At 44.1% G+C, this 27,919-nt stretch overlaps 1 protein-coding gene across 1 annotated transcript; it reads right to left on the bottom strand.

The window, feature by feature from the left end:
• Positions 1-1,277: 1,277 nt before the first annotated feature.
• LOC148507849 (thiamine transporter 2-like) lies at positions 1,278-26,760 on the bottom strand. Its single transcript, XM_088445519.1, has 4 exons — positions 26,487-26,760; positions 25,700-25,889; positions 1,757-1,889; positions 1,278-1,406 (listed from the first exon to the last, which is right to left on the bottom strand). The coding sequence occupies exons 1-4, from the start codon at positions 26,758-26,760 to the stop codon at positions 1,278-1,280; spliced, it is 726 nt and encodes a 241-aa protein (XP_088301645.1).
• Between the last annotated feature and the right edge of the window lie 1,159 nt (positions 26,761-27,919).

Genomic DNA, 27,919 nt, shown 5'->3' with positions numbered 1-27,919 from the left:
AGATTTACGCTAGGACTTCACTACCTGCCACTTCTGGGAGCAGAACGTCATTGGACTACAGTGCCAGCTCTGCCTCACTGGAAAGTTAACATTTATACAGTAGTTTTAGGAATTTTATGGCTATGTTTTATGTTATGTGTGCTTATTTATATTTTTGAGGGAAATACTTATTTTATGTTTTTCTATTACATATGTTTATGAATATTTTAAGTTGATCTATATTATTCACATATATATACAGTTTGCAAAAAAAGTACTAATTTAATGAAATGATTATGAAAAACAAACATGACTGAGATTATTTGTGAGAACTGTTAAGAATATGTATGATTTCCAGTTTCGCTATGTGGGTGGGGCAAGCAGGGCACATGCCCAGGGGGCAAGTGCAGGGGAGGGCACTGACGTGTGGCTTGGCAGACAGTATTGTCAGCACAGATTACATTCACCCAGAGGAGGCACCGAAAACTACAAGTAGTATTATTGTATGATCTATAGCTGGATGTTAGACACATCATAACTTCAACAACACATGTGACATGGAACACAGAGGAGTTAAGGGACTGGAGAGAAGACTATGTGCTGCACACTCTGCAGCGACAGTGCACACAATGTTGCAGTGACGGGAGATGAGGAGGCAGGGTCAGCATACAGTGGGCAATGTCAAGATGACATGACTCATACCAGCACTGGAGCAAAGCTTAATTGCTGATTCAAACTGTGCTGTCCAGCTTCAGCAACTAGATGACATGCAGTTTAGTGAGAAGAGCTTTTCATGGCTCCTTCCTTTTTATCATGCCCATCAGTAACTGCTTAACTACCACAAGTGTTAAACTCACTTCACATCACTGCTGATAGCTTCTACACTGCTGTTTAGTAAACCTCCCTGCCCCCACATTGATACAGTAATAGCATTTATTACCTCTTGTTAGATGACTTTGGTGACTTGTTCCTGCTGGTGAGACTTCCCCAAGTGTCACAAGCCCCGGTGCCGGGAGAGTGTTTTGGTGCAGAATTTGGGACTGTTGCAACATCAACTAAGTACAGCTGCCGTGAGACACCAGGCCGCTGATCAAGAATGGGGACCCCAGCAGCATCCCACCCTAGCAGAGTTGGATTTTGAGGCAGGGACAGATGCATGGTCCATGGCAGCATTATGCTTCTGCCTAAGGGTATTCTGTGAGTGCCAAGATGGTTTTAGACACCTGGAGGGTGGAGGAGCTCTGCTTAGATACGCTGGATGCTGGGACCACCCACCAGAAATATCTGATGGCATTGTCTTAAGGGCAACCTGTGCTGTCATTGGTGGTCTGCTGGTCTCTGATGTTTTTCTTTCTTTTGTTAGTCATTGTGCAGACTCCGATGAAACCAGCTGATATTATAAGGAAATAGACGCCATAGATTGCAAACTGAAAGAAACACATTAGAGAAAATATAAGTAAACAAAAGTAAAGTTACAGTTTGATCAGGGAAATTATTATAGCAAATGGTCCGGTGGCCTAGTTATTGCATACCTCCCAACTGTATCGCTTTTCTAGTGCAAAGTAGCACTAAGGATGGCGTTACCATACATTTAACATGGATTTTTTTTAAGTACATACAATATACTGTAAATAAGCCAGCATAAAGAACAAATGGTGCATTTATGTCATATTAAAATACTCTTGATTTTTACACTTTTATATAGAACACAATAATTCCCTTACTAGTTTGCACATATTTATTGGAAACAATGTGATGGTGGCCAGGACGTCCTTACCTGACGGTTGATATCTAGCTTGATACCAGTCACTGCTAGGTTCACAATTGCCAGCAGCAGCAGGGATGCAACATTGTTTATCTCAGATACCAAAGCAAATTTTTCCTTTCTCACGCTCACAGCAATATACAGCCTAGGATAGGAGTGGCACATGCATCAGTTATATAACACAGAACAAGACATGGCGATACTGTGGGTACTGTAAGTCATAGGACTGTGGGTCTGATTCAGACCCGCTCGTGAGCGCTATGCGCTTGCGAGTGGGTCGATGTTTGGACACTGTGCATGTGCACTCCAGAGCCGGCTCCAACGTGCGCATGCGTGAGACCCTCGCACCAAAAGGGGGTGGCTATCGATTTTGATCGACAGCTCGCACCGTTTTGAAGGCGTGGCCGGGGGATGGCTTCACAAATGGAGGCATTCCCAAGCGAATGCCTGCCATTTGTGGGCGGCCCCACTGACATCACCAGTGATGTCAGTGGGAGAGCTTCCACTCTATTAGAGCCAGAAGCTCTCTGGGGCTTGCGACCACGAGACCCTACCACAAGGGTCTCGTCACAAGCCCGATGGTCGCGATGATCTTGACCATCGCGACCATCAACCTGGCCACTCGCAATAGCTGTGGGTGGTCACCCACAGCTATGCGAGCGACCATGGGGCCGCTCCAAAAAAAACCTGCCCTGATTCAGAGCGAGCGCTCTTTCAGAGCGTCCAGCTCTGAATCAGGGTCGGTGTTCCATGGAGCAGCAACAGTGCCGCCCCCAGGGCTTGCATATCCTAAGTCACAACCATTCATTAAAAAACAACGCATATGTATATACCTTTAAAAATGTATTCAGCAGTAAGAGGAGGAAGCAGTAAAGTACGATGGATCACCTGGTTAGGTGCAGATATAATGGGGATTATTTATTAATATTTTGAAAAAGAAAAGCAACACTCAGTAATTTGCTACTAAAGATAGAGGTATATTTACTAAAGTGAGAGTTTTTAGAGGTGGAGATTTTGCCCGTAGCAAGCAACCAGATTCTAGCTATTATCTTCTAGAAGGTGCTAGATAAATGTTAAGTAGAATCTGATTGGTTGCTATGGGCAACATTTCCACTTTAAAAAACTCACCTTAGTAAATTTACCCCATAGGAGTCTATGTACTAAGCCTTTTGGCGAGATAAAGAGGACGGAGATAAAGTACCAACCAATCAGCTCCTACTTGTCACATTACAGGCTGTGTTTGAAAAATGACAGGAGCTGTCACGACCAGGGTTTCTCGGCATGGTAGTCACCGGGTATTACCTGTGAGGTTGTTATGGCGGGGGGTCTCTGGCAGCGGTGCTGGTGTTTGGTGAGGGGCATTGGCTGTGTGTGGATCTGTGCGGGCACATTGTCACTAGGCCTGGTGAGGTCTGGCGGTGTTTCCGTTCTGTTGGCATGGGCGCCGCCATCTGCCTGCGGCCATGTGATTCCGGCTGTCCAATCCTGGTAGGTCATGTGCTCATTCCAGCTAGTCACAGCGCGGCACTGAGTATTTAGGAAGGTGCAGAGCCTTCCTTCCTTTGCCAGTTCAACGTGTTTCTCAGCTGCGGCTGAGAGAGAGTACCTGTGCCTTATCTGCCTGCTTGTATATGCTCCTAGCCTGAACCTTGCCTGCTCCAACCTATTGGACTTACCCTGCACCCTCCATATACCTTCTTACCTGCTTGAGTACCTGAACCTGCTGTTTCCCTGCACTTTGCTTCATTTCACTCCCAGCTGGACTTCACTACCTCTGCCTGCATCAGTTACAGCTCACCAAACCTGCATTCAGTTGCAGCTTATCAAGCCTGCATTTTGTTACAGCTCATCATACCTGCATTCTGTTTTCAGCTCACCATACTTGTATACTGGACTGTTCCTGCCTGTCACTATCTGGACATTTTCTCATTAACCCCCACTACAGTTATCAAGTGCACTTTAGTGCTATACCTGGACTTTTTCATTTGCCATTCCCATGTCTTCTAAGTCACTTATTAAAAACTCCACTTTTTCAATTAAGTCTGTTTCTGTGTCTGCTCCTATCACCACCCCGGGGTCCACAACAAATTCAGAACCTCACAGTTTGCACTGGCCCCATGGATACGGCCATGGGACAGGAGTCTGGAGTGGATTTATTTAGCTGTATTGCTGGTCGTTTAGAAAACCTGAAAGCTATGCAACATCAAATGGTCCAATTCCTACAGGAGATGTCTAAACGCCAAGATATTGTGCAAACCTCGTTAATCACCCCTGGGGTATCAGCAACTTCACCTCCTCCTGTGCCTGGTAATACAGGTACCAGGGTATCCCCTCATCTACATCTACCCATGCCAAGCAAATTTTATGGCAATCCTAAGCTCTGTCGTGGTTTTTTAAATCAGTGTGATATACACTTTACGTTATAGCCTGATATCTTCCCCACTGCTAGAACCAAAGTGGCATACATCGTGTCCTTGCTGACTGTACAGCGGGGATTTGCAAGTTGGGAAATGCCTGTTCCTAACTAACCTTGAGGACATCAAGTTAGGAGTTATTTGCCCGTCTCCAAATACTAAAGATTTCAAGATTTCCTTAGCTTTGGATCTCAAGCCCAACCCTGTCTTTGTCTCTGCTCTATTAGACTCTGGAGTAGCCGGAAACTTCATGATGTCCAGCCTAGTTGATAAACTACAGATTCCTTGTTCATCTCTCAAGCAAGCAATTTCCCTGACTTCTGTAGATGGACGTCCTCTAGGAGTGGTCCCCAAGGAAACTCAACCAGTATTAGCTCGAGTTGGGACACTCCACTCCGAGTCTTTAAAGTTCTTAGTGATACCAGAGGCTTCTCAAGAAATCATGTTAGGACTACCCTGGTTATGCTAAGGATACTGGATTTCAACCTCTAAACGCACCTACCTATACCTTCTAAACCCTGCCTATAAACCTCTAAAATTGACGCTATTTGCATACGCAGTCATTCAGTAAAATAAAGACTTTAGACCTCGAACATGTGTTTACGAAGCACAAAGTATTATTCAAGTAAATTACAGTCAGTTGCACGCTGTGATCTAAGTACAATTTAGCGCAAAGAATTATACAGACCCAAGATACAGTTATACATTACGCATGCGCTCTGGACCAGATTCCGGCATCAGCAAGAAACCTCCGTCAATCAGCAAGATGACTTCAGACTGGGGTCACAGCACACACATTTATACTCTCACAGAAACAGACAACACAAAAGAGGGGTTTGTTGCTAATCCCATTGGTTCCCAGTGCGGGTGCATCTGTTACAGGGCATTTAACAGGTTGGTTCAAATGGACACAGAACAGCCTCTAACAGCTTATTGCCTCCTCTATTTCCCCTGCATGCAAATCTAGGCTGTTGGTTTTACAATGTACATTCTGGTGCTTTAAGTCTCTACGGTCCATAAGCTGCGAATGCATGTTGCGATCTTCTCTCCGATGGTACCGGAAAGCTGTTGAGGAAATGCAGATCAGTACAATACCAAACACGGCTTACTTATCACATATTAATTTATTTTTGACCACACCCACTTTTTACAGCGCACCGGCACAGCCATGGGGACCAGGTTCGCGCCCAGTTTTGCCAACCTCTATATGGGCTCCCTCGAGGAGGAGCTCATTTGGAGGGGACGTTTTTGGCGCGAACCTGGTCCTCTATAAAAGATTCATAGACGACTTATTTTTTGTTTGGGATGGAGAAGAGGACTCCATTTTGGAATTTTTGAAATATTTAAATAGTAATGAATATAATCTCACTTTCACAAGCACATTTCACCCTTTCACAATTACTTTTTTGGATATTAGACTCACGATTATAGATGGAACCATTCAAACCAGTACTTTTCATAAGGAAGTGGATTCTTATAACTATATAGATTATTCCAGTAATCACAATAAACAATGGTTGAATAACATCCCTTCGGGTCAGTTCAAACGTTTACGTCGGAATTGCTCGTCAAGGAATGTTTTTTCTCAACAAGCCACACATCTTTGTGAAGTTTTTAGAGAAAAAAATTATCCCGAATCCCTTCTATATGACTCTTTTAAAACTATTGAAAGTCTTGATCGTAGTGTTCTTCTAAAGCCCTCTAAAAGGACATCTTCCAAAATAGGATAAATCAAGTGTTTTTATCTCTAAATTCAATAGTTGTTCACACCAGATTGGGAATATTTTTAAGAGGAATTATAAAACATTACTTTTGGATCCACTCTTGAAAAATAAGCTGAAAGTGAAACCGACAATAATATTTAAAAAGGCAGATAACCTTAAGAATTTACTAGCTCCAAGCTTCTTTAAGAGAAAAAAGACATCGGGAGCTCAATCCAGTAAAACAGATTGGTTACCCAAAATTGTTGGTTGTTTTAAATGTTCCCAATCACGGTGCATAACATGTGGTTATATTCAAAATAAAACTCTATCCATTTAATCTAGGAACTCTCTTGTCAAATACTCCATTAAGTCTTTTATTAATTGTAATAGTGTTTATGTTATATATTTGTTACAGTGTCCATGCCTCTTGCAATATATTGGACGCACTACGAGATGTTTAAAAACGAGGTTCTTAGAACATAGGAGGAATATAATTAATGGTCTGGATACTCATAGTATCCCAAGACATTTTCGGCTAGAACACTCAGGGAATCCTGAAGGTCTGAGACTTATAGGTATTGAATCAATCCCCCCCACTTCTAGAGGGGGGGATAGATATCGTAAGCTTTGCATCCGCGAGGCTTATTGGATACATACATTACGGACATTATACCCAGAGGGGTTAAACGAAATGGTTGAATTAGATTTTTGATTCTTTCGTTCATGTGCTGGAGGGGACCTATATGTGTGCTATGTACAGTATCCATTTATATAGGTCTTTACATTTATCATTTTCAGTTTGTGTGTATGTGTGCATATATGTGTGTATGTGTTCTTGTTCATACATATGTGTATATATGCACGTATTTGTTACCTAAATTCAGGATTAAATTGGTTTTATGTTTATGTATTATTTGTTTTCTTAGGGATTTCATTACCACGTTTATGCTGTGATTTTCATAATAGTTGCATTATTTATACTGCAATTATACTAGGCCCATTGAATAGAAGGTGTATCGTTGATTTTAGTATTCATACAGGTTTGGAATGAATTAATAAGGGAGTATATAGTATTCCCAAGAATATATAAGGGATGATCTAAGAGGTCTGATATTTTTAGAATTCTTGTGTATCCACCCAGCAAGAGATACAATCAAAGAGTATTTGTTTTAAATGTTTTTCAAAAAAATATTGTAAGTGTTTAATGTTTAGATGTATTATAAAATTCAAAGAAGGAGTTAATGGCATGCAATCAGCATTGAAATGAATAATGGTGTTCTAATGAAGTTGTGATTGGCCATGATCCATTTAAAAAGGAACTCTTGGACACAATGGTTTCTTCAGCCTTTTGATAAAACCCATGTGAGAGGGGAGAAACGCGTCAAGGGAATTAAGATAGGACTGCACCTGTTCCTGTTTGCATTTGGAGACCGCATCTTCACCTTTTTCAGCCGTTTTCAGCTGGTAGCAGTTACCATCCACTGCAAATTTATCAGCGGGGGTCAGGAGCCTGCCGGAGCAGACGGACCCCCCTTCAGCCGCAATCAGCTGGTTACCAGTCATCACCCACTGCATCTCACAAGCGGGAGTCAGGAACTTGCCGGAGCAGACGGCTCCCCTGTGAGTATTGCGCTTACAGTCAGACATCACTGTGGTCAGTACACATTCTACAGTTTAACATCCAGTGTGTCTGCAGCATTGGAAACCAGTGTTCTGCCGGAGCAGACAGACTATCTTAGGCTGGATCAGCTGATGGTGAGCGGCTTGAATAATCATCATATACATTACATGTACCTTATTGTGTCCCTTGAACTTAACGGACACCGCGGATCCAATAACATTGGAACTTTCATCATTGGGCTATTTGTTTCCAATCTCCAATAGGAGTTTAATTATGAATCCCTTTAGTATATCTTGGGATTAATAGCATTAATTTATTAAATCAATTGCTGCTTGTCTTTTCCCATCAATTGGTGGGATATTAATTCAACATTTGTTTGTCTAACTGTTTTTTACCAGTCAATTTCATATGTAATTATTTCATTATCGCCACATTGGTAATTGTACAGATATGATCTGAGTATATGTAAATTAGTTGCTGAATCTAATGCTTTTAGGAACTGCAGTTCTAGTTATATGTGAAATAAATTGATATTCAATAATATTTCTAACATTTCCATTTGTTGAGAGGAATCTGGCAGTTTCCTCTATATGTCAGCTGCTGTGTGAACAACTAGATCACCAAGTGGAATTAGCACTCCACTGTGTTTTGAATTGGTGTTGTTATCACATATTAAACCTTAGATACCAAAATAGTCTTTATTTCACAGCATTTGTAATAAATGTATAAAACTTGGATCTTATACTTTAAAGCTATGGAACCTTTTATGTGGGGTTTGGGAAAAGACGCTAGTTAGGTTTATCTGATTTGGGGCAGATGTGCACGCATGCAGCTAATAAACAGCGTTCGCATGCAGGATATTGTGCATTCGCTAATGTGCGTCATGTTAGCAGCGCAACTGTGCGTAATGTGCAGTGTTTATGCATGAGATTCTATTTATGATGGATTTAATATATATATATATATATATATATATATATATATATATAAAATCTCATTTCTTACTAATATTTTCAAACTGCAATGCAAATCTGTTATGGGCAGTGAGCTTCACTCTCAAAACAGGGTGGAGACCCAAGCCAGTTGGTGCCAGCCTGTCTGAAAAAGAGCAGATTTAATTCAAGTGTCTGGGCCATTTACAATTGCCACAGCTACACCTGTCCACGTGTGGAGTCTCTCCATTTATATGCAAAAACACACGCAGTTTCTGGTGTATTGTTCTTTTCTAATTCCTTTTCTCAGGAAGCTGTTTTTCTAGTTGCTAACTGATACTGTGTTTGTTTTGGTATCAAGGTTGTCCCCAGAATGGACTTTGTGTACATCAGGGCACGATTTCTGGAAGGATTACTAAAAAGTGTTCTAATGCTAATAAGTAATTTTTTATGTATGTTAAACACTGTCGGTATGTGTTTGGGGGAAGATTGTTACTCTGTGGTTTTGACAAAATGGCGTTGTGTGATCTATTTCTAAGATGGAGTCTTGTCACCATTCATGAGATGGCGTCACGCAGATTCCGATTGTAAACAGATTCTGTCTCAGCTGATTATCCGGCTTTGACAGTTCCACCCTTTGATAGCCAATCAGACGCTATCACAAACTATTTTTAATCTGTTTAGCCATGCATGAGAATATACCGTTTAATGTTACTATGGTATGACACAGTTTGGTCATTTGAATCATTTAAATAATGCGTCTCCAAGAAGGGTAAAACAACCCTTATACGCCATCTGCGGATCCTCAAGGGATCATTGGCAGGATGTTGGAACTCATCTAGCCTATAAAGTAAGTTTGGAAAGGAGATTGGGACTGCGTTACCTAAGATGACTTAAAATAACCTAAACGATATATTTATGCACAACTATTCAAATTCAGATTACATTGTCATACATTACATTATAACTCAGGATTGTAATACAGTTCTTCCTTATTATTGGTATCCATATCTTACAACAATTTACTGTACTAAAAGTGGTCAGACACTCCCCTGATTTGGTATAATACTCCTCCTCTCGGTTTCACTCCATTAACAGCAGCATCAGCTCCCATCTCCTCTATCTATCCTCCGTCGCAGGAACAGGAAATCCCCAGACAAACCAAGATGACGGAAACTCTGGAAGAAGAATACAAAAATGAACACAGCAGTACAATTCCTTGCTGTGACATTGATCTACAGTTTTCTTTTAGCTCAGGTTTCTCACTGTCACCTTTTTAATCCTCCCGGCACAAGCTCGCGATCGACAGGTCCATGTTATCGGCCTCGTCTCCGCCTTGTATCTCCACCGGTTGGTTAACCTCCCTATAGCGAGTGGAATGGACCCACGTATCTTCCCCGGCCAACCTTTGAGGATGTGGTACTTTGTCAACAACATCAGATACGGACCTTTCCACCGATCAGTCAGGCAACCTGAACATAAGAAATTATTGGATCATAACGGATTCTCCAGGTTTAACATCATGAGGGTTTGCTTCAGTCATGTTAGTTAATAACAATTTGAATTCCTGTTGTTCCTTCTCATCTTCGTGAGACACTGCACAGTAACCTCATTATCATATTTTCACATGAGGCTGCCTGTTAAACAGTATCTCAAAGGGGGACAGGTAGACAGATGGTCTGGGATGATCTTGATATTAATACCCATCACCTTACACAGGTTATAAAAGACATTACTTGTGAAATGAGTATCCCTCCTATATTCAATTATTCTAGGGATACTATATTTGTACACAAATTCCTGCAATTTAAATTCTGTTATAAATATCTACTGCTCTAAATATTGCCTGGGCCCCTGGGTTGGACAGTATTCCGAGTATTTGACCTTAGCCTGGCATGGCTGCCGTTTGTCCTTAGCGACCTTGTGTCCTGTGTGTGAGAGATAAAGCACAACAGTTTAATATCATTAAAACATGACCTAAATACAACAATAAATCGTCCACATTTTACATTAGAACAGATCCATTGGCAGGTTGAAAAGATTGTAAACAGTCATATAAGGCCTGGGAGAAGATACTGGAGTTGTCTATGAACCCATGGGACACTCGTGTCCATGTGTAGTGTACACCTCCCCCTAGGTGGGAAAAGAAAAATACTGGCAGTCAGGGTGTTAGGGCACAGGAAAGAAAGCAGAACAGAGATTGGGTATCAGTTACATCAATTACCATTACCAGTTTTTCCCTAGTACTTCCTGTCAACCTGTCTTTCTGCAGACCACAAGTATGACCCGACTCCTAGCGTTGGCTCCCACTCTCCAATAAAGCATTAACGGCCACAATTGGAGCTGGTGCCTGTTGGACATTTGCTGGTCTCTGCATATCCCTTATGGGGATATCCAGGTACTCCCTGGTTTGGGGGTCCTACCCTCTTTGCCGTGCAGCTCTTATTTATGTGTCCTGGCTTGTTGCAATTAAAACACTTTTGTGAGCGGGGTGGATGAAAGGATTGTTGTGGGAGTTGAGCAAGAGGAAAAGGTGGTGGGTATGGGTAAGGATATTGAGGGAAAGGATATTGTGGGGGGGTATGGATTTTGTGGGTAGTATAGGACTTGTGGTTGTGTAGGATAAGTGGGGTAGGGCTGTGTGTGCCGTGGTGTGGGATTGGTGAGGACGTGTAACTGTTCAGGTGCAGGTGTGGGTGCAGGTGTGTGCTGGCTGTGATGTTACCGTCATTCCTTCTAGAGCTTGAATACTGACAGCCATTAGTTTCTCGCTCTGGATCTTTCTCTTCTTTGAGATGTTTTTGTCATGTTCTATGGCGGATTCTATGAGGGTATCTATTGTGACTCCCCTCCAGCCAGGCTGTGAGGTCCGAACCCGGGTCTTTAGGTCTTCTTTAAGGCCATCCATAAGTATAGTGACAATCATTCCCCTGTGGTGAGTGCTATCTTTAATATCTTCTAACCCAGTGTACTGGGTGATAGCCTGCAGAGCCCGGTCGCAATAGTCTGCAGATTCACTCTCTTTTTGTTTTATAGTGAAAATTTTGTTCCAGTTAACTACCACTGGAAAATATACACCCAATTGAGTTATAATACGGGAAATGTTACCTTAGTTCACTTAATCTGTTAAGGGAACGTCACCATCCAATACACAATCCGTGATAAATTTTGTCACATCGATATTGCGTGGTAGACAGGCCCTTAACACCACTCGCCAATCTTTGTTGGTTGGCTCGTGAGAACTACCCAAATTTCTCAAAAATCTTTGACATTTGGCTAATTCCTTCTTGGGATCGGTGAATTCATTTATGATGGAATTTAGCTCTGCGCTTGTCCAAGGACAATGCATTACCACATCCCTTGTAGGTACAACTCCGTTCGCATCCGCATTCCCATTCGGAACAGTTATTGTCCGGATAGGATGCAGACCGGCCACATTGCGACCTTTGACCTTATTACCTGGCTGGGGGTTTGGTCTGTTGCTGCAACGTATAGTATTAACAACTTCCTTCATGGGCGCAGAGTTTAACACCTTCCGTGCTGTTACTGATGGAGATGGTGACACCACTTGGGCTTGTCGTGGTGCCGCATATAACATGTGTACAGCATGGGAAATGGCAGACATGACAATAGGCTCATCATCCACATCATAAACATTTTCTTTATGGTTACTTAAGAGAGGGTACAAATTGCTTGTTAGATTTTTATGAGTTTTTTCAATAACTGTACCTACACCCCCATCCACATAAGGTGGCGGTGGTGCGCCCTTAAACTACTGGCAATACCTTCCACAATGCTACCTTGCCGCACGTGCGCGACATTTTGCGGCTCGCACGTATTGCAATCCAGCGCCGCGGGTGTATTTGCTGGCAATGTGCTCGCAACGCTAGTTTGCGTCGCTTGCACATTTTTAAGCCACGCATCCCCTTCATGCTGCCACAATTTTAAACATTCATAATATTTTACCTTTTTCTCTCGAGAATGCATCAGACTGATGTGATCCCGGAAATTATCCAATACATCTTTATCAAAACTACCAATCTTGGGAAACAGTCTAGCACTCTTCATCGTTATTTTAAACCATACGTCACAATACCTTATTGCATAAGTACCGTACTTAGTATGCATAATACGACGGGCCGATCCAAGCGGCGCTTCCATTAGCAGCACATCATTGTCTAACATTTCTATTGTTCGCGTGGCTCCCATCTTGGGACAACTCCTACATTTTTCAATAAAAATTTAAACTGGTGAAAGACAATTAAGATACTTTCACTTACCTGCAGACGCCTTTGAAAAAGGGTGTATCCGCAAACCCTATGGAGGACTTCTAGACGCTTCCACTCACCTACGGAGGTAAAGGCCGCTTCCGCTCAGCAATCCCTTTTTGACTACCTTTCAACTGCTAGGGGGTAGTAAAGTACCCTTTATTTTCCAGTTGATTTCATCCACCATCTCACCAGCTCACAATCATAATCTAACCAAAATTATGCGGTTCAATTATAATGTTCAAATAAGCCTAACAGATCAAACACATTGACTACTGAACACTATAATCACGCTGGGAGCCGAACCCTAACAAAAATAACAACCCATACACCTCCTTTGTGTAAAGTATACGGTAAGCTGCTACCGAGTCACTAGGCCAACTCCTGCGCCTAGCACTTAAGGGTCCTACGATACCCTTAACATTTAGGTCACGTGTTACACCCTAAACAAGTACTCACAGTTACACACTTTTTTCCTGCGCAGAAAAATACACGTTAACCCAGTTATTGGCAACAATTGACAATGAGACCTTATCGGCTTTGTTTAAACACGTGGCAGCACTACCGGAAATACGTATACGCTATTGTGCGACTAGTCACATACACAATAATGCGACTACCACACAACCGTATGACTCTTACCCTTAGCTGCGTACGCAAAAGTGCATCTCTATTACGCGCGCAGAAATGAGACTCAGCCGCTTGCGCAATACTACGGTACCCTTTTTAGCGTAAAATACTATCAACAAAGGAAAACAAACTTTTTCCTTTCTTGTCCCTGGATTCTAGTCAGCGTACCTTGACTCACACGATAACGGGATAGCGATCTCTCAGTATCGAGTGGTTGCAGGGAAAACTGCGTGTGGACACTATCCACCCTTTGGTGAGATATCGATAACCGTATTTTATCGTGTGAACAGGTAAGTGACCTCACACTATGAGCCCCCAGCTAAGGATACTGGATTTCAACCTCTATACGCACCTACCTATACCTTCTAAACCCTGCCTATAAACCTCTAAAATTGACGCTATTTGCGTACGCAGTCATACAGTAAAATAAAGACTTTAGACCTTGAACATGTGTTTCCGAAGCACAAAGTATTATTCAAGTAAAGTACAGTCAGTTACACGCTGTGATCTAAGTACAATTTAGCGCAAAGAATTATACAGACCCAAGATACAGTTATACATTACGCACGTGCTCTGGACCAGATACTGGCATCAGCAAGAAATCTCTGTCAATCAGCAAGAAGACTCCAGACTGGGGTCACAACACACACATTTATACCCTTACAGAAACAGACAACACAAGAGAGGGGTTTGTTGCTAATCCCATTGGTTCCCAGTGCGGGTGCATCTGTTACAGGGCATTTAACAGGTTGGTTCAAATGGACACAGAACAGCCTCTAACAACTTGTTGCCTCCTCTATTTCCCATGCATGCAAATCTAGGCTGTTGGTTTTACAATGTACATTCTGGTGCTCTAAGTCTCTACGGTCCATAAGTTGCGAATGCATGTTGCGATCTTCTCACCGATGGTACCGGAAAGCTGTTGAGGAAATGCAGACCAGTACAATACCAAACACAGCTTACTTATCACGTATTAAACCTTAGATACCAAAATAGTCTTTATTTCACAGCATTTGTAATAAATGTATAAAACTTGGATCTTATACTTTAAAGCTATGGAACCTTTTATGTGAGTGTGCATTATGTAAGTATTAGGGGTTTGGTAAAAGACGCTAGTTAGGTTTATCTGATTTGGGGCACATGTACACGCATGCAGCTAATAAACAGCTTTCGCATGCAGGATATTGTGCATTCGCTAATGTGCTTCATGTTAGCAGCGCAACTGTGCGTAATGTGCTGTGTTTATGCATGAGATTCTATTTATGATGGATTTAATATATATATATATATATATATATATTAGGGGTGTGTAATGGCCACTTTTTGTGTTTTGGTTTTGGATCTGGATCTTTCTTCGTGTTTTGGATCTGGATTGGTTTTGCCAAAACCACCCTTCCGTGTTTTGGGTTCTGGGTTTTGTGTTTTGGATCTGTATTTTTTTTAAAAAAAGCATAAAAACAGCTAAAATCACAGAATTTGTGGGTTTTTCTGCTCCTATGCTATTATTAACCTCAATAACCTTAATTTCCACTCATTTCCAGTCTATTCTGAACACCTCACACATCACAATAGTGTTTTTATGTTCAAAAGGTTGCACCGAGGTAGCTGGATGACTATGCTAAGCGACACGAGTGGGTGGCACAAACACGTGGGTCATCTAGGAGTGACACTGCAGTGGCAGACAGGACGGCAGTTTGAAAAACTAGGCCCCAAACAGTACATAATTCAAAGAAAAAAAAGAGGTGCAAGATGGAATTGTCCTTGGGCCCTCCCACCCACTTTTATGTTGTATAAACAGGACATGCACACTTTAACAAACCAATCATTTCAGCGCCAGGGTCTGCCACATGACTGTGGCTGAAATGATTGGTTCGTTTGGGCCCCCACAAAACAAGCTGGCAATTAATCTGTCCCTGCACAAACTGGCTCTACGGAGGCAAGATGTTGTCCTCATCCTCCTCATCCACCGATTCCTCACCCTCTTCAGTGTTGTGTACATCCTCATCCTCACAGAGTATTAACTCGTCCCCGCTGGAATCCACCACCACACGTCCCTCGTTACGTTCTGGAGGCTGGTCTCCCTGGAAGAGTTGATAATTCTTTTTTATGAACATCATCTTCTCCACATTTTGTGGAAGCAACCTCCTACGCCTTTTGCTGACAAGGTTCCCGGCTGCACTAAACACTCTTTCGGAGAACACACTGGAGGGGAGGCAACTCAGGTAAAATAGAGCAAGTTTGTACAGGGGCCTCCAAATTGCCTCTTTTTCCTGCCAGTACAGGTACGGACTGTCTGACATGCCTACTTGGATGCTGTCACCGATGTAATCCTCCACCATTCTGTCAATGGTGACAGTATCATATGCAGTGACAGTAGACATGTCAGAAATTGTTGCCAGGTCCTTCAGTCCGGACCAGATGTCCAAACTTGGTCCTGCCTGCCCTGCATCACCGCCAGTGGGTTGCTTAGGATACCTAAGTTTTTTCCTGGCAGCCCCAGTTGCGGGAGAAAATGAAGAAGGAGCTGTTGACGTGTCACGTTCCGCTTCAGCTGACAGTGTTTTCACCAGCAGGTCTTTGCACCTCTGCAGGCTTGTGTCGGCCGGAAAGAGAGACACCACATAATCTTTAAACCTAGGATCGAAAACCGTGGCCAAAATGTAGTGGTCTGATTTCAACAGATTGACCACCCTGGAATCCTGGCAAAGCGAATGAAGGGCTTCATCCACAAGTCCCACATGCCGAGCGGAGTCGCTCCATCTTAGCTCCTCCTTCACTTTCTCCAGCTGCTTCTGCAAAAGCCTGATGAGGGGAATGACCTGACTCAAGCTGGCAGTGTCTGAACTGACTTCACGTGTGGCAAGTTCGAAGGGCTGGAGACCCTTGCACAACACGGAAATCATTCTCCACTGCGCTTGAGTCAGGTGCATACCCCCTCCTTTGCCTATGTCATAGGTGGATGTATAGGCTTGAATGGCCTTTTGCTGCTCCTCCATCCTCTGAAGCATATAGAGGGTTGAGTTCCACTGCGTCACAACCTCTTGCTTCAGGTGTTGGCGGGGCAGCTTCAAGAGTGTTTGCTGGTGCTCCAGCCTTCAGCACACAGTCGCTGAATGGCGAAAGTGGGCAGAAATTTTTCGGGCCACCCAAAGCCTCTCCTGCACACCCCTGTCGCTTTTAAGAAAATTCTGCACCACCAAGTTTATTGTGTGAGCAAAACATGGGACGTGCTGGAATTTGCCCAGATGTAATGCCCGCACAATATTGGTGGCGTTGTCAGATATCACAAATCCCCAGGAGAGTCTAAGTGGGGTAAGCCACTGGGCGATGATTTCCCTCAGTTTCTCTAAGAGGTTGTCGGCGGTGTGCCTCTTACTGAAACCGGTGATAGACAGCGTAGCCTGCCTTGGAACGAGCTGGCATTTCTGAGATGCTGCTACTGGTGACGCTGCTTTTGTTGCTGCGTAAGGTGATACATCTACCCAGTGGGCTGTCACAGTCATATAGTCTTTAGTCTGCCCTGTTCCACTTGTCCACATGTCCGTGGTTAAGTGGACTTTGGGTAGAACCGCATTCTTCAGGACACTGAGGACACTTTTTCTGACGTTTCTGTACAGTCTCGGTATCGCCTGCCTAGTGAAGTGGAATCTAGACGGGATTTGGAACCGGGGACACACTACCTCCATCAATTGTCTAAATCCCACTGCACTAATGGCGGATACCGGACGCACGTCTAACACCAACATAGCAGTCAAGGCCTCAGCTATACGTTTTGCTTCAGGATGACTGCTGTTGTACTTCAGCCTCCTAACTAAGGACTGTTGGAGGGTCAATTGTTTAGTAAAAGTAGTGGTGTTCCTACTTCCTCTCTGGGATGATGAATGACTCCCAGCAGCAGCAACAGCAGCAGCGGCAGCAGGAGGCGTAGCAATGCAGGATCCTCCGGAGGAATCCCGGATAGGAGAGTCAGTCATGCCAGTGACATGGCCTGCAGGACTACTTCCGATCCTGACTAAGGAGGAAATTGACGAGGAGGGAGTTGACGGTGTGGTTTGCAGGCGCTTGGATACAACAGGACAACGGGATTTAGGTGTCCCTGGACTGCTTACGGTCTTAGCCAAAGTTTCTGAAATTGACAGTAACTTTTTATGAACGCGCTGCAGGTGCCGTATAAGGGAGGATGTTCCTAGGTGGTTAACGTCCCTACCCCTACTTATTTCACCTTTACATATGGTACATATGGCAAGACAGTTGTTGTCTGGATTTGGATAGAAATATTGCCAGACCAAAGAGGTGGAATGTTTGGTCTTCTGCCCAGGCATGACCGTGATGGGCTTTTTCATCCCACGGACAACAACTGTCTCCCCCAGAGCCTGATTTAAACAAACCACATCACCATCAGAATCCTCCTCGCCAACTTCCTCCTCAGCGCCAGCTACACCAGTATCCTCATCCTGTTGTACTTCAACAGTGACATCTTCAATTTGCATATCAGCAAGTGGACTGTTGGTGCTCCTTTCAGCACTTGCAGGGGGTGTGCAAATGGTTGAAAGAGCCACCTCTTCCCGTCCAGTGCTGAGAAGGTCAGGCATTGCAACCGCCACCACACTTGGACTCTCCTTGCGGATTTGTGATATCTTTTTAGAACGCACAGTTCTTCATTGTGCTTTTGTCAGCTTAACTCGTTTGATTTTTTGAGAGGGAGGAGGGCTTCCATCGTCATGTGAAGCTGAACCACTAGTCATGAACATAGAGAAAGACCTTAGCCGTTCCTTGCCACTCCGTGTCGTAAATGGCATATTGACAGGTTTACGTTTCTCTTCATATGATTTAAATGTTTTTTTCAAGGTCATTTTCCTGAATTTTGTCATTTGGGATTGTATGTGCCCTCTACTATGACATTGGGCATCGGCCTTGGCAGACGACGTTGATGGCATGTTATCGTCTATATCATGACTAGTGGCAGCAGCTTCAGCACTAGGAGGAAGTGGTTCTTGATCTTTCCCTATTTTATTTTTATCGGAAAAAGTTTGGTCATCCATTTATGTTATATTAATATATACGTGCAGTTAAGGCGCACACAAACACAGAAAATATTTTTTTATTTTTGTTGGAGACTAGTGCACTTTGGGGGTTACACCACCCTTTAAGAAATGAGCCAGCCGGCTCTTTACTTATGGGACCCAGGCGCACGCTTGGCGCTGCTCCTTTGTTGATGCACGTGCAGCTACAGCCCACACAATTCACAAAGACAGTAAAAAAAAAGAATTTTTTATTCTTTGTGGAGCGCACTTTGGGGGTTACACCACCCTTTAACAGACAGACGCATGCTTGGTGCTGCTCCTTTGTTGATGCACGTGCAGCCACAGTGCACACAATTCACAAACGCAGAAAATATATATATTTTTTTGTTTGGAGTGCACTTTGGGGGTTTCAGCACCCTTTAACGGTCAAGCCAGCCGGCCCTTTACTTATGACACAGGCGCACGCTTGGCACTACTTTGTTGATGCACGTGCGCACACAATTCTCAAACACAAAAAAATATATTTTTTAATTTTTTTTGGAGTGCCCTTTGGGGGTTACAGCACCCTTTAATGGACAAGCCAGCCGACCCTTTACTTATAACACAGGCGCACGCTTGGCACTACTTTGTTGATGCACGTGCGGCTACTGCGCACACAATTCACAAACACAAAAAAATATATATTTTTCTTTTTTTTGGATTGCACTTTGGGGGTTACAGCACCCTTTAACAGTCAAGCTAGCTGGTCCTTTACCTATGACACAGGCGCACACTTGGCGCTACTTTGTTGATGCACGTGTGGCTACTGCGCACACAATTCACAAACACAAAAATATATATTTTTTTATTTTGTTTGGAGTGCCCTTTGGGGGTAACAGCACCCTTTAACGGACAAGCCAGCCAGCCCTTTACTTATGGGACACAGGCGCACGCTTGGCGCTGCTCCTTTGGTGATGCACGTACAGCCACAGTGCACACAATTCACAAACACAGAAAATATTTTTTTATTTTGTTTGGAGCGCACTTTGTGGGTTACAGCACCCTTTAATGGTCAAGCCAGCCGGCCCTTTACCTATGACACAGGCGCACGCTTGGCGCTACTTTGTTGATGCACGTGCGGCTACTGCGCACACAATTCACAAACACAAAAAAATATATTTTTTTATTTTCTTTGGAGTGCCCTTTGGGGGTTACAGCACCCTTTAACGGACACGCCAGCTGGCCCTTTACTTATGGGACACAGGCGCACGCTTGGCGCTGCTCCTTTGTTGATGCACGTGCAGCCACAGTGCACACAATTCACAAAAACAGAAAATATTTTTTTATTTTGTTTGGAGTGCCCTTTGGGGGTTACAGCACCCTTTAATGGTCAAGCCAGCCGGCCCTTTACTTATGACAGAGGCGCACGCTTGGCACTACTTTGTTGATGCACGTGCGGGTACTGCGCACACAATTCACAAACACAGAAAAAATATTTATTTTTTTTGCACTTGGGAGCACCCTTGATGGACAGAACACCCCCTGGACAACACTACAGCACCCTTTTAGGACTGGGACACTGCACTGGACTTTGGAGTGGAGACAGCCCCTATGGACAAATGACTGCACAACACAGTCCAGCCAGTCCCTATGGACTTTGGAGGAGTGGACACAGCCCCTATGGACAACAGCAGCACAGCACAACACAGCCAGCCCCTATGGACTTTGGAGGAGTGGACACAGCCCCTTTGGACAACAGCAGCACAGCATAGCCAGCCCCTATGGACTTTGGAGGAGTGGACACAGCCCCTATGGACAACAGCAGCACAGCGCAGCACAGCGCAGCACAGCACAACACTACACTACACAGCCCAGCCAGCCCTAACCTCCACCCTCCCTCTTCACTGTCCACAGCCGAGTGAGAAAATGGCACCGACACGGGTACCTTATATAGAATCCAAAACCCGCGAGACCCGGAAGGCGGGATGATGACGTTTTGCCTCGATTTGCCTCGATTTCAGATCCGAACCCGCTCACCCCTAACATATATATATATATGTATATATATATATATATATATATATAAAATCTAATTTCTTACTAACATTTTCAAACTGCAATGCAAATCTGTTATGGGCAGTGAGCTTCTCTCTCAAAACAGGGTGGAGACCCCAAGCGTGTTGGTGCCAGCCTGTCTGAAAAAGAGCAGATTTAATTCAAGTGTCTGGGCCATTTACAATTGCCACAGCTACACCTGTCCACATGTGGAATCTCTCCATTTATATGCAAAAACGCACGCAGTTTCTGGTGTATTGTTCTTTTCTAATTCCTTTTCTCAGGAAGCTGTTTTTCTAGTTGCTAACTGATACTGTGTTTGTTTTGGTATCATGGTTGTCCCCAGAATGGGCTTTGTGTACATCAGGGCACGATTTCTGACTGTCAGAAATCCTGTCTTCCCAAAATACGACCTGTAAGAAAGACAGCTTCGTTACCATCTCCAGCTATACCCGAGGAGTACCAGATGTTCTGTGATGTTTTTTCCGAGCAACCGGCGAACGTTTTACCTCCCCACAGAGTATGGGACTGTCCTATTGAGCTGCTGCCTGACAAGATGCCACCCCGTGGTCGCACCTATCCTCTATCCGTGCCTGAGACTCAAGCCATGTCAGAGTACATCCAGGACAACCTAGCAAATGGATTTATTCGACCTTCCACCTCTCCCGCTGGAGCCGGCTTCTTGTTCGTTGGTAAGAAAGACGGAGGCCCAAGACCTTGTATAGATTACCGGGGCCTCAATGATAGAACAATTAATGAATTGGTATCCTCTTCCCCTGATCACAGAATTGTTTGACAGAGTTAAAGGGTCCATCATATTCTCAAAGCTGGATCTGAGAGGGGGAGAAATGTCTGCATTTGTGCTGGTGATGAATGGAAGACCACCTTTAATACTAGAGATGGAGACTTTGAATACCTTGTGATGCTCTTTGGCTTGTGTAATGCCCCTGCCGTGTGTCAGGGCTTTGTTAATGAGATTTTCCGGGACCTGTTGTACGTCTCTGTTGTAGTTTACCTGGACGATATATAAATTTTTAGTCTTCTGCAACAAAACATCATGAACATGTGAAGGAAGTATTGTCCCGTCTAAGAAAGAACCACCTTAACTGCAAACTGGAGAAATGTGTCTTTGGGGTTCCCAGTGTGCCATTCCTTGGTTACGTCATCTCTGGCTCCAGTCTAGAAATGGACCCCAAAAAGGTGCAGGCGATTTTGGATTGGTCCCGTCCTCAAACGTTGAAAGCCCTCCAGAGATTGCTTGGGTCCGCCAACTACTATAGATGTTTTATTAAAGGATTTTCATCATTGTTGGCTCCCATTACCGCCTTAGCCCGAAAAGACGCTAACCCTGCCCTATGGCCACCTGAGGCAGAGGCTGCCTTCCAACTTCTAAAGCAGGCATTTATTTCATCTCCAGTCTTACGACAACCAAATCTGGACAGGCCATTTCTAGTGGAGGTGGAATGCATCTTCAGAGGCCGTGGGTGCAGTTCTCTCCCAGCGTTATGACGATAATCTAGTTCATCCCTGTGGGTTCTTCTCCAAAAAGTTTTCTCCTGCTGAGAGAAATTATGCCATTGGTGAACAAGAACTTTTAGCAGTAAAGTTAGCCTTGAAAGAATAGAGATACCTGCTGGAAGGGGCCAAGTTTCCCTTCACTGTCTTCACGGACCATAGAAATCTGCTCTTCCTCAAGAATCTTCAGTGCATGAGTCCTCGTTTGGCCCGATGGGCGATATTCTTTGCTCGGTTCCAGTTCACCCTAATCTTCCGATCTGGAACCCTTAATCAAAAGGCAGATGCCCTGTCCAGATCTTTCCGCTGTGATGACAAATCAGAGAATCAACAAAATACCCCTGTTTTGGAGTCAAGAGTCTTCGCCACTTAACAGCTACAGCCTCCTACAGGGAAGTCCTTTGTGGCCTCGGAGTTAAGGAAGCAGCTCCTCACCTGGGCTCATTCCTCTCGCTTTGCAGGTCACTCAGGTACCCGGAAGACCTTTGAATTTTTAAAGAGAGGCTATTGGTGGCCATCCATGAAAGCAAACGTCTCGGAATTTATTTCTTCGTGTTCTTCATGTGCCCAGCATAAATCTTCATGTCAGGCACCGGCTGGTGAGTTATTGCCACTACCTATTCCATCACGTCCATGGACGCATCTCTCCATGGACTTCGTCACGGATCTGCCGAATTCTCAAGGGTTTACTACCATCTGGGTCGTAGTAGACTGATTCTCTAAAATGGTCCATTACATACCACTACAAAAATTGCCTTCTGCCCCTGACCTGGCTCACTTGTTCGTTTAACATATTTTCCGTCTCCATGGTCTTCCAGCTGAGATAGTCTCTGACCGTGGTGTTCAGTTCACAGCAAAATTTTGGAGAGCCTTATGTTCTGTATTGCAAGTAAAGCTACATTTTTCTATGGCTTATCACCCACAAAGCAATGGCTCCACTGAGGGTTAATCAAGACCTTGAGACCTTCCTGAGGATTTTTATGACATCTTCCCAGGACAATTGGTCTGCATTGCTGCCATGGGCTGAGTTTGCTCATAATGCCTCCTACCACTCTTCCACGAACCAAACACCATTCCAAGTGGTCTACGGCCTTCTTCCTTGGGTCCCTGAATTTCAAAGCCTACCCGTCTTTGATGTCCCAGCTGTAGAAGACACTGGGCCTGATTCCTACCCGGTCACGCAAGCGCTGTGTGCTCACAACTGGGTCGTTGTTTGCCCATTGGGCATGCGCATGATGGAGCCGGCACCGTTGTGCGCACGTGATAGACCTGGCTAGCGATGGGTGCTCCGTTGCTCCGGGTCTCGCACCAAAGGGGACGAGCTGTCGATGGTGAGTGACAGCTCGCCCCGTTTGGTGGGCGGGATGGGGGAGTGGCCAGCCAAAACGGAGGCGTTCCCAATGGAACGCTTGCCATTTTGGGGCGGCCCCACTGACATCACCAGTGATGTCAGTGGGAGAGCTTCCGGCTCTGTTAGAGCCAGAAGCTCTCTGGAGCTTGCCACCATGAGACCCTACCACAAGGGCCTCGTCGAATGCCCGATGGTCACGATGGTCTTGACCATCGCGACCATCAACCTGGCCGCTCGCTATAGCTGTGGTAACCCACAGCTATGCGAGCGGCCAGGAGGCCGCTCCAAAAAAAAACAACGCCCTGATACGGAGCGATCGCTCTTTCAGAGTGTCCGCCTCTGAATCAGGCCCACTGTACGGAGATTTGCTTCAATCTGGTCTCAAGTTCGTACTGACCTGGAGAAGGCGTCCTCCCGTTACAAATTTCAAGCTGATAAGAAGCTTTGGAAAATACCATGTATGCAAGTTGGAGACCAGGTCTGGTTGTCCACCCAGAACCTACAACTTTGAGTGCCATCCATGAAATTTGCTCCACGCTTCATCGGCCCTTCTCCATCATAGAAGTCATTAACCCTGTGGCTTATGGCCTTCAACTAGCCCCTTATCTGAAAATTCCCAATTCCTTTCATGTCTCCCTGTTGAAACCCCTGGTGTTAAACAAATTTCACAGAGTCCTGTGCGGGCACATTGTCACTAGGCCTGGTGAGGTCTGGCAGTGTTTCCGTTCCATTGGCATGGGTGCCGCCATCTTGCCTGCGGCAATGTGATTCCGGCTGTCCAATCCTGGTAGGTCATGTGCTCATTCCAGCCAGTCACAGTGCAGCACTGAGTATTTAGGAAGGTCCAGAGCCTTCCTTCCTTTGCTAGTGCAACATGTTTCTCAGCTGCGGCTGAGAGAGAGTACCTGTGCCTTATCTGTCTGCTTGTATACGCTCCTAGACTGAAGCTTGCCTGCTTCAACCTGCTGGACTTACTCTGCACCCACTTCGTAAATTTACTATGAGCTTCGTGTAAGTTAGATCATTAAATCAGATTTCTGATTAAATGCTGTGATTTTTACTGAAGATTTAAATGTTTCAATAGTGTTTATTATATATTATATATAACCCACATTGGTACTACAACTATAGGGTACTACAACTGTAGGGTACTACAGCTATAGGATACTACAACTGTAGGGTACTACAACTATAGGGTACTACAACTGTAGGGTACTACAGCTATAGGATACTACAACTGTAGGGTACTACAACTATAGGGTACTACAACTGTAGGGTACTACAACTATAGGGTACTACAACTATAGGGTACTACAACTATAGGATACTACAACTGTAGGGTACTACAAATATAGGGTACTACAACTATAGGGTACTACAACTATAGGATACTACAACTGTAGGGTACTACAAATATAGGGTACTACAACTATAGGGTACTACAACTGTAGGGTACTACAACTATAGGGTACTACAACTATAGGATACTACAACTGTAGGGTACTACAAATATAGGGTACTACAACTATAGGGTACTACAACTATAGGGTACTACAACTATAGGATACTACAACTGTAGGGTACTACAAATATAGGGTACTACAACTATAGGGTACTACAACATGATGCATGCTCAGTGCGACTCATATACATGTGCAGATCACAGATAATTGCTCTAACTGTGCAAACTGCGGCATTGCCTCCATCTCTGAATCAGGGTCATTGTACACAGGCCCTGATTCAGAGCCGGATGATCTTTCAGGGCGTCTATTTTTTTTTTTGTGTCAGCCTCCTGGCCGCTCGCTAAGCTGTGGCTGACCACCCACAGCTTTTGCGAGCGGCCAGGTGATGGTCGCGACCATCGAAGCTTGCGGTGAGACCCTTGTGGTAGGGTCTCGGTCCCGCAAGCCCCAGTGAGCTTCCTGCTCACAATAGAGCAGGAAGCTCACCACTGACATCACTAGTGATGTCAGTGGTGCCTCCCACAAACAGCAGATGTTCTTTTCGGGAACGCCTCCGTTTATGTAGCCACCCCCCTGCCCGCCTCCAAAATGGGGCGAGCTGACAATCACAATCGACAGCCGCCCCGTTTTGGTGCGAGACCCACAGCGACGGAGCGCCCGTCGCTGGCCGGGTCTCATGCATGCACACGCCGGAGGTGGTGCATGCGCATGGGGCAAACATTGACCCGTTTGCGAGCGCATATCGCTTGCGAGCGGGTCTGAATCAGCCATTGAGGCCTATACATTACAGGCCTATACATTACAGGCCTATACATTGAGGCCTATACATTACAATACATTGAGGCCTATAATGACTAACTATTAAAGAACTTGGAATAAAAATCACGTTGCTTGTTTTATATGCAAATGAAACAAAATAATTAGTCAGTAACTGTTATAGATCTGTACATGGTATGATACATAGGCATCTCAGTAGTAGTGGTACAGAGAGCATACTTACATTATTGTGGTAAGTATCATATAGGAGGCCTTACATACAATATAGCCAGCATAGCCCACCCAGATACTGTTAAAGTAGGCCATGGCGAATACGGCAGCACTGTCCACTGCACAGAGGACACACAGAGCCAGCTCTCCCCAGAAGCTCCAGTCCGTCTTCATGCAGCCCAACACAGAGAATGCAAATATACCTGCAGGAAACAAAAAGGTGCAAAGTAGCTATGAGCTGTCATAATATATTTTACTGACCTGATATGATCAAAGGAACTAAAAATGAATATTATCACCTGTTCTTGATACATAAGGGAAATAAAATCTTAATTGAAAATATTCAATGTTGATATTTTAATCTTCTTTGCAGAAGTTACATAGGTTATATAATTTAATCTATCTTATTTAAATTCTGTTGACTGCAAAATCAATGAGTTTTAAGAAAGTACAATATGCTCATTGAACAGGGCTACGTTCTCTATAACACATACATTTGGCAAGGCACATAGGGAAACGCAGGGGGGGTTTCCAGTTACCACAATAGCAGAAGTATAGAAAATGATTTGATACAACATGCAGTTTAAGCGACAGTACAAAGCTGCTATACATGCCCAGCTTCTCCTACCAGAACCCCAGAAAATGGCATTTTACTGCATTTTTCAGTTTAGTACATCTAATAAGAAAGGGATATTTGTCTAGGACCTTTTCCTCCCTAGCCAGTGTGTGAGGTTAGAGATACAGTAAGTGTGATGGAGACATATACAGTAATTACCCACACTGTGTAACCTATTTCATACCTAGCACAGCTGCAGCAGCTTCCACGCCTCCAGTAAGCACATAGATGCTGTCAGAATGTTCCAAGCTATCCCAGAGCATTTGGGAAGAGCTAATCACTTGGTAGGATCCAGCTGTCACAAGTGCCCAAAATAAGGACCAGGTAACGGTGTTGCAGGAATAGCACTCGCACAAGTCCAGCCACTGCTGCTTGAAGAACTTGGCCACCGTCTTACAACAGCTTACACAGCGTTCATGTGTCTGTGTTTGATGTGGTCCTTTGTACACTCTGTACATGGCTGCTCCTTGCTGGGCATTGGCAAGACAATGGAGATGATGAAAGCTATTGATGCACATTCCAAGGTAAGGGTGTTCAGGTAAAAGTAGGAGGAATAACCAACTGACACCATGAGCTGACCACACACAGCACCTACTGTATTGTGTATCCCAGCAAGCTAAACCCCTGGAAATAGATCAAGGCCTTCTTATATTGATCAGTGGTCACCACACTGTGTATATACGAAGAGATGGCAATGTCGCATGCAGTAACCATGGCTAAGGTAACCCGAAGGCACTGCATGGCCTGGACACTGGAAGCAAAACACCGTAGGCTGTAGCTGATGACATTGAACAGGCCCTGACACACAATGACTGGTTTGTATCGGCAGAGGTCAGTAAAGAGGAGCACTGGCAGCTGGAGAAGCAGCACACTGTATGTCCATATTTGGGAGAGCTTATTCGTGACCTGAGGAGAAAGAAGACACATGATTAGCAATCTGGTAGTGAAAACAGAGTTTGACTATCAGTTGTCATATTTTCAAATGTATGACCAAGAGACAATAATCTTAATAGAATCATATTTCCATTATATCGTAAGATTTAGGGGGAATTCAATTAGACCCCATATTTTTTTGGGCAAAAAGGGTTCTGCAGGTCTCAGGTAGAAGAAGAAACCATACAGACATGCTCTTGAAGCATGTTCTTAGAAGGCATGCTTATATTCATGGCTATTTAATAGCACACAGAATCTGTGCAATTGGTGGTAAATTCTCTTCTGAAAAATAAACACAATGGTTGTCAAGTAAATAAAACAAGTAATAATGTGACCTGCTTTAACTTATTTATGTTCTTGGCTTATTACCTACATTACATATATACTAGGGGTGTGCACGTGTTTTGTGTTTGGATCTGGATGGGTTTTGCCAAAACCACCCTTCCGGGTTTTGGTTTCTGGGTTTTGTGTTTTGGATCTGTATATTTTTTTTTAAAAAAGCATAAAAACAGCTAAAATCACAGAATATTTGTGGGTTTTTATGCTCCTATGCTATTATTAACCTCAATAACCTTAATTTCCACAAATTTTCAGTCTATTCTGAACATCTCACACCTCCCAATAGTGTTTTTATCTCCAAAAAGTTGCACCGAGGTAGCTGGATGACTATGCTAAGCGACACGA

Source organism: Taudactylus pleione, unplaced genomic scaffold (assembly GCF_031769625.1).
Source record: "Taudactylus pleione unplaced genomic scaffold, aTauple2 ptg000381l, whole genome shotgun sequence".
NCBI lineage: Eukaryota > Metazoa > Chordata > Amphibia > Anura > Myobatrachidae > Taudactylus > Taudactylus pleione.
The sequence above is the reverse complement of the archived record's forward strand: the minus strand, read 5'-3'. Positions and strand labels throughout refer to the sequence as shown.

What these genes read in the sequence shown, in the direction of transcription:
- LOC148507849 (XM_088445519.1), bottom strand. Translation starts at nt 26,760, where the DNA reads ATGTACAGAGTGTACAAAGGACCACATCAAACACAGACACATGAACGC. An exon ending in AGCTGCTGCAGCTGTGCTAG is followed by an intron (nt 25,890 to 26,486) that starts GTATGAAATAGG and finishes TGTTTCCTGCAG; the next exon opens with GTATATTTGCATTCTCTGTG. An exon ending in ATGATACTTACCACAATAAT is followed by an intron (nt 1,890 to 25,699) that starts GTAAGTATGCTC and finishes CTCCTATCCTAG; the next exon opens with GCTGTATATTGCTGTGAGCG.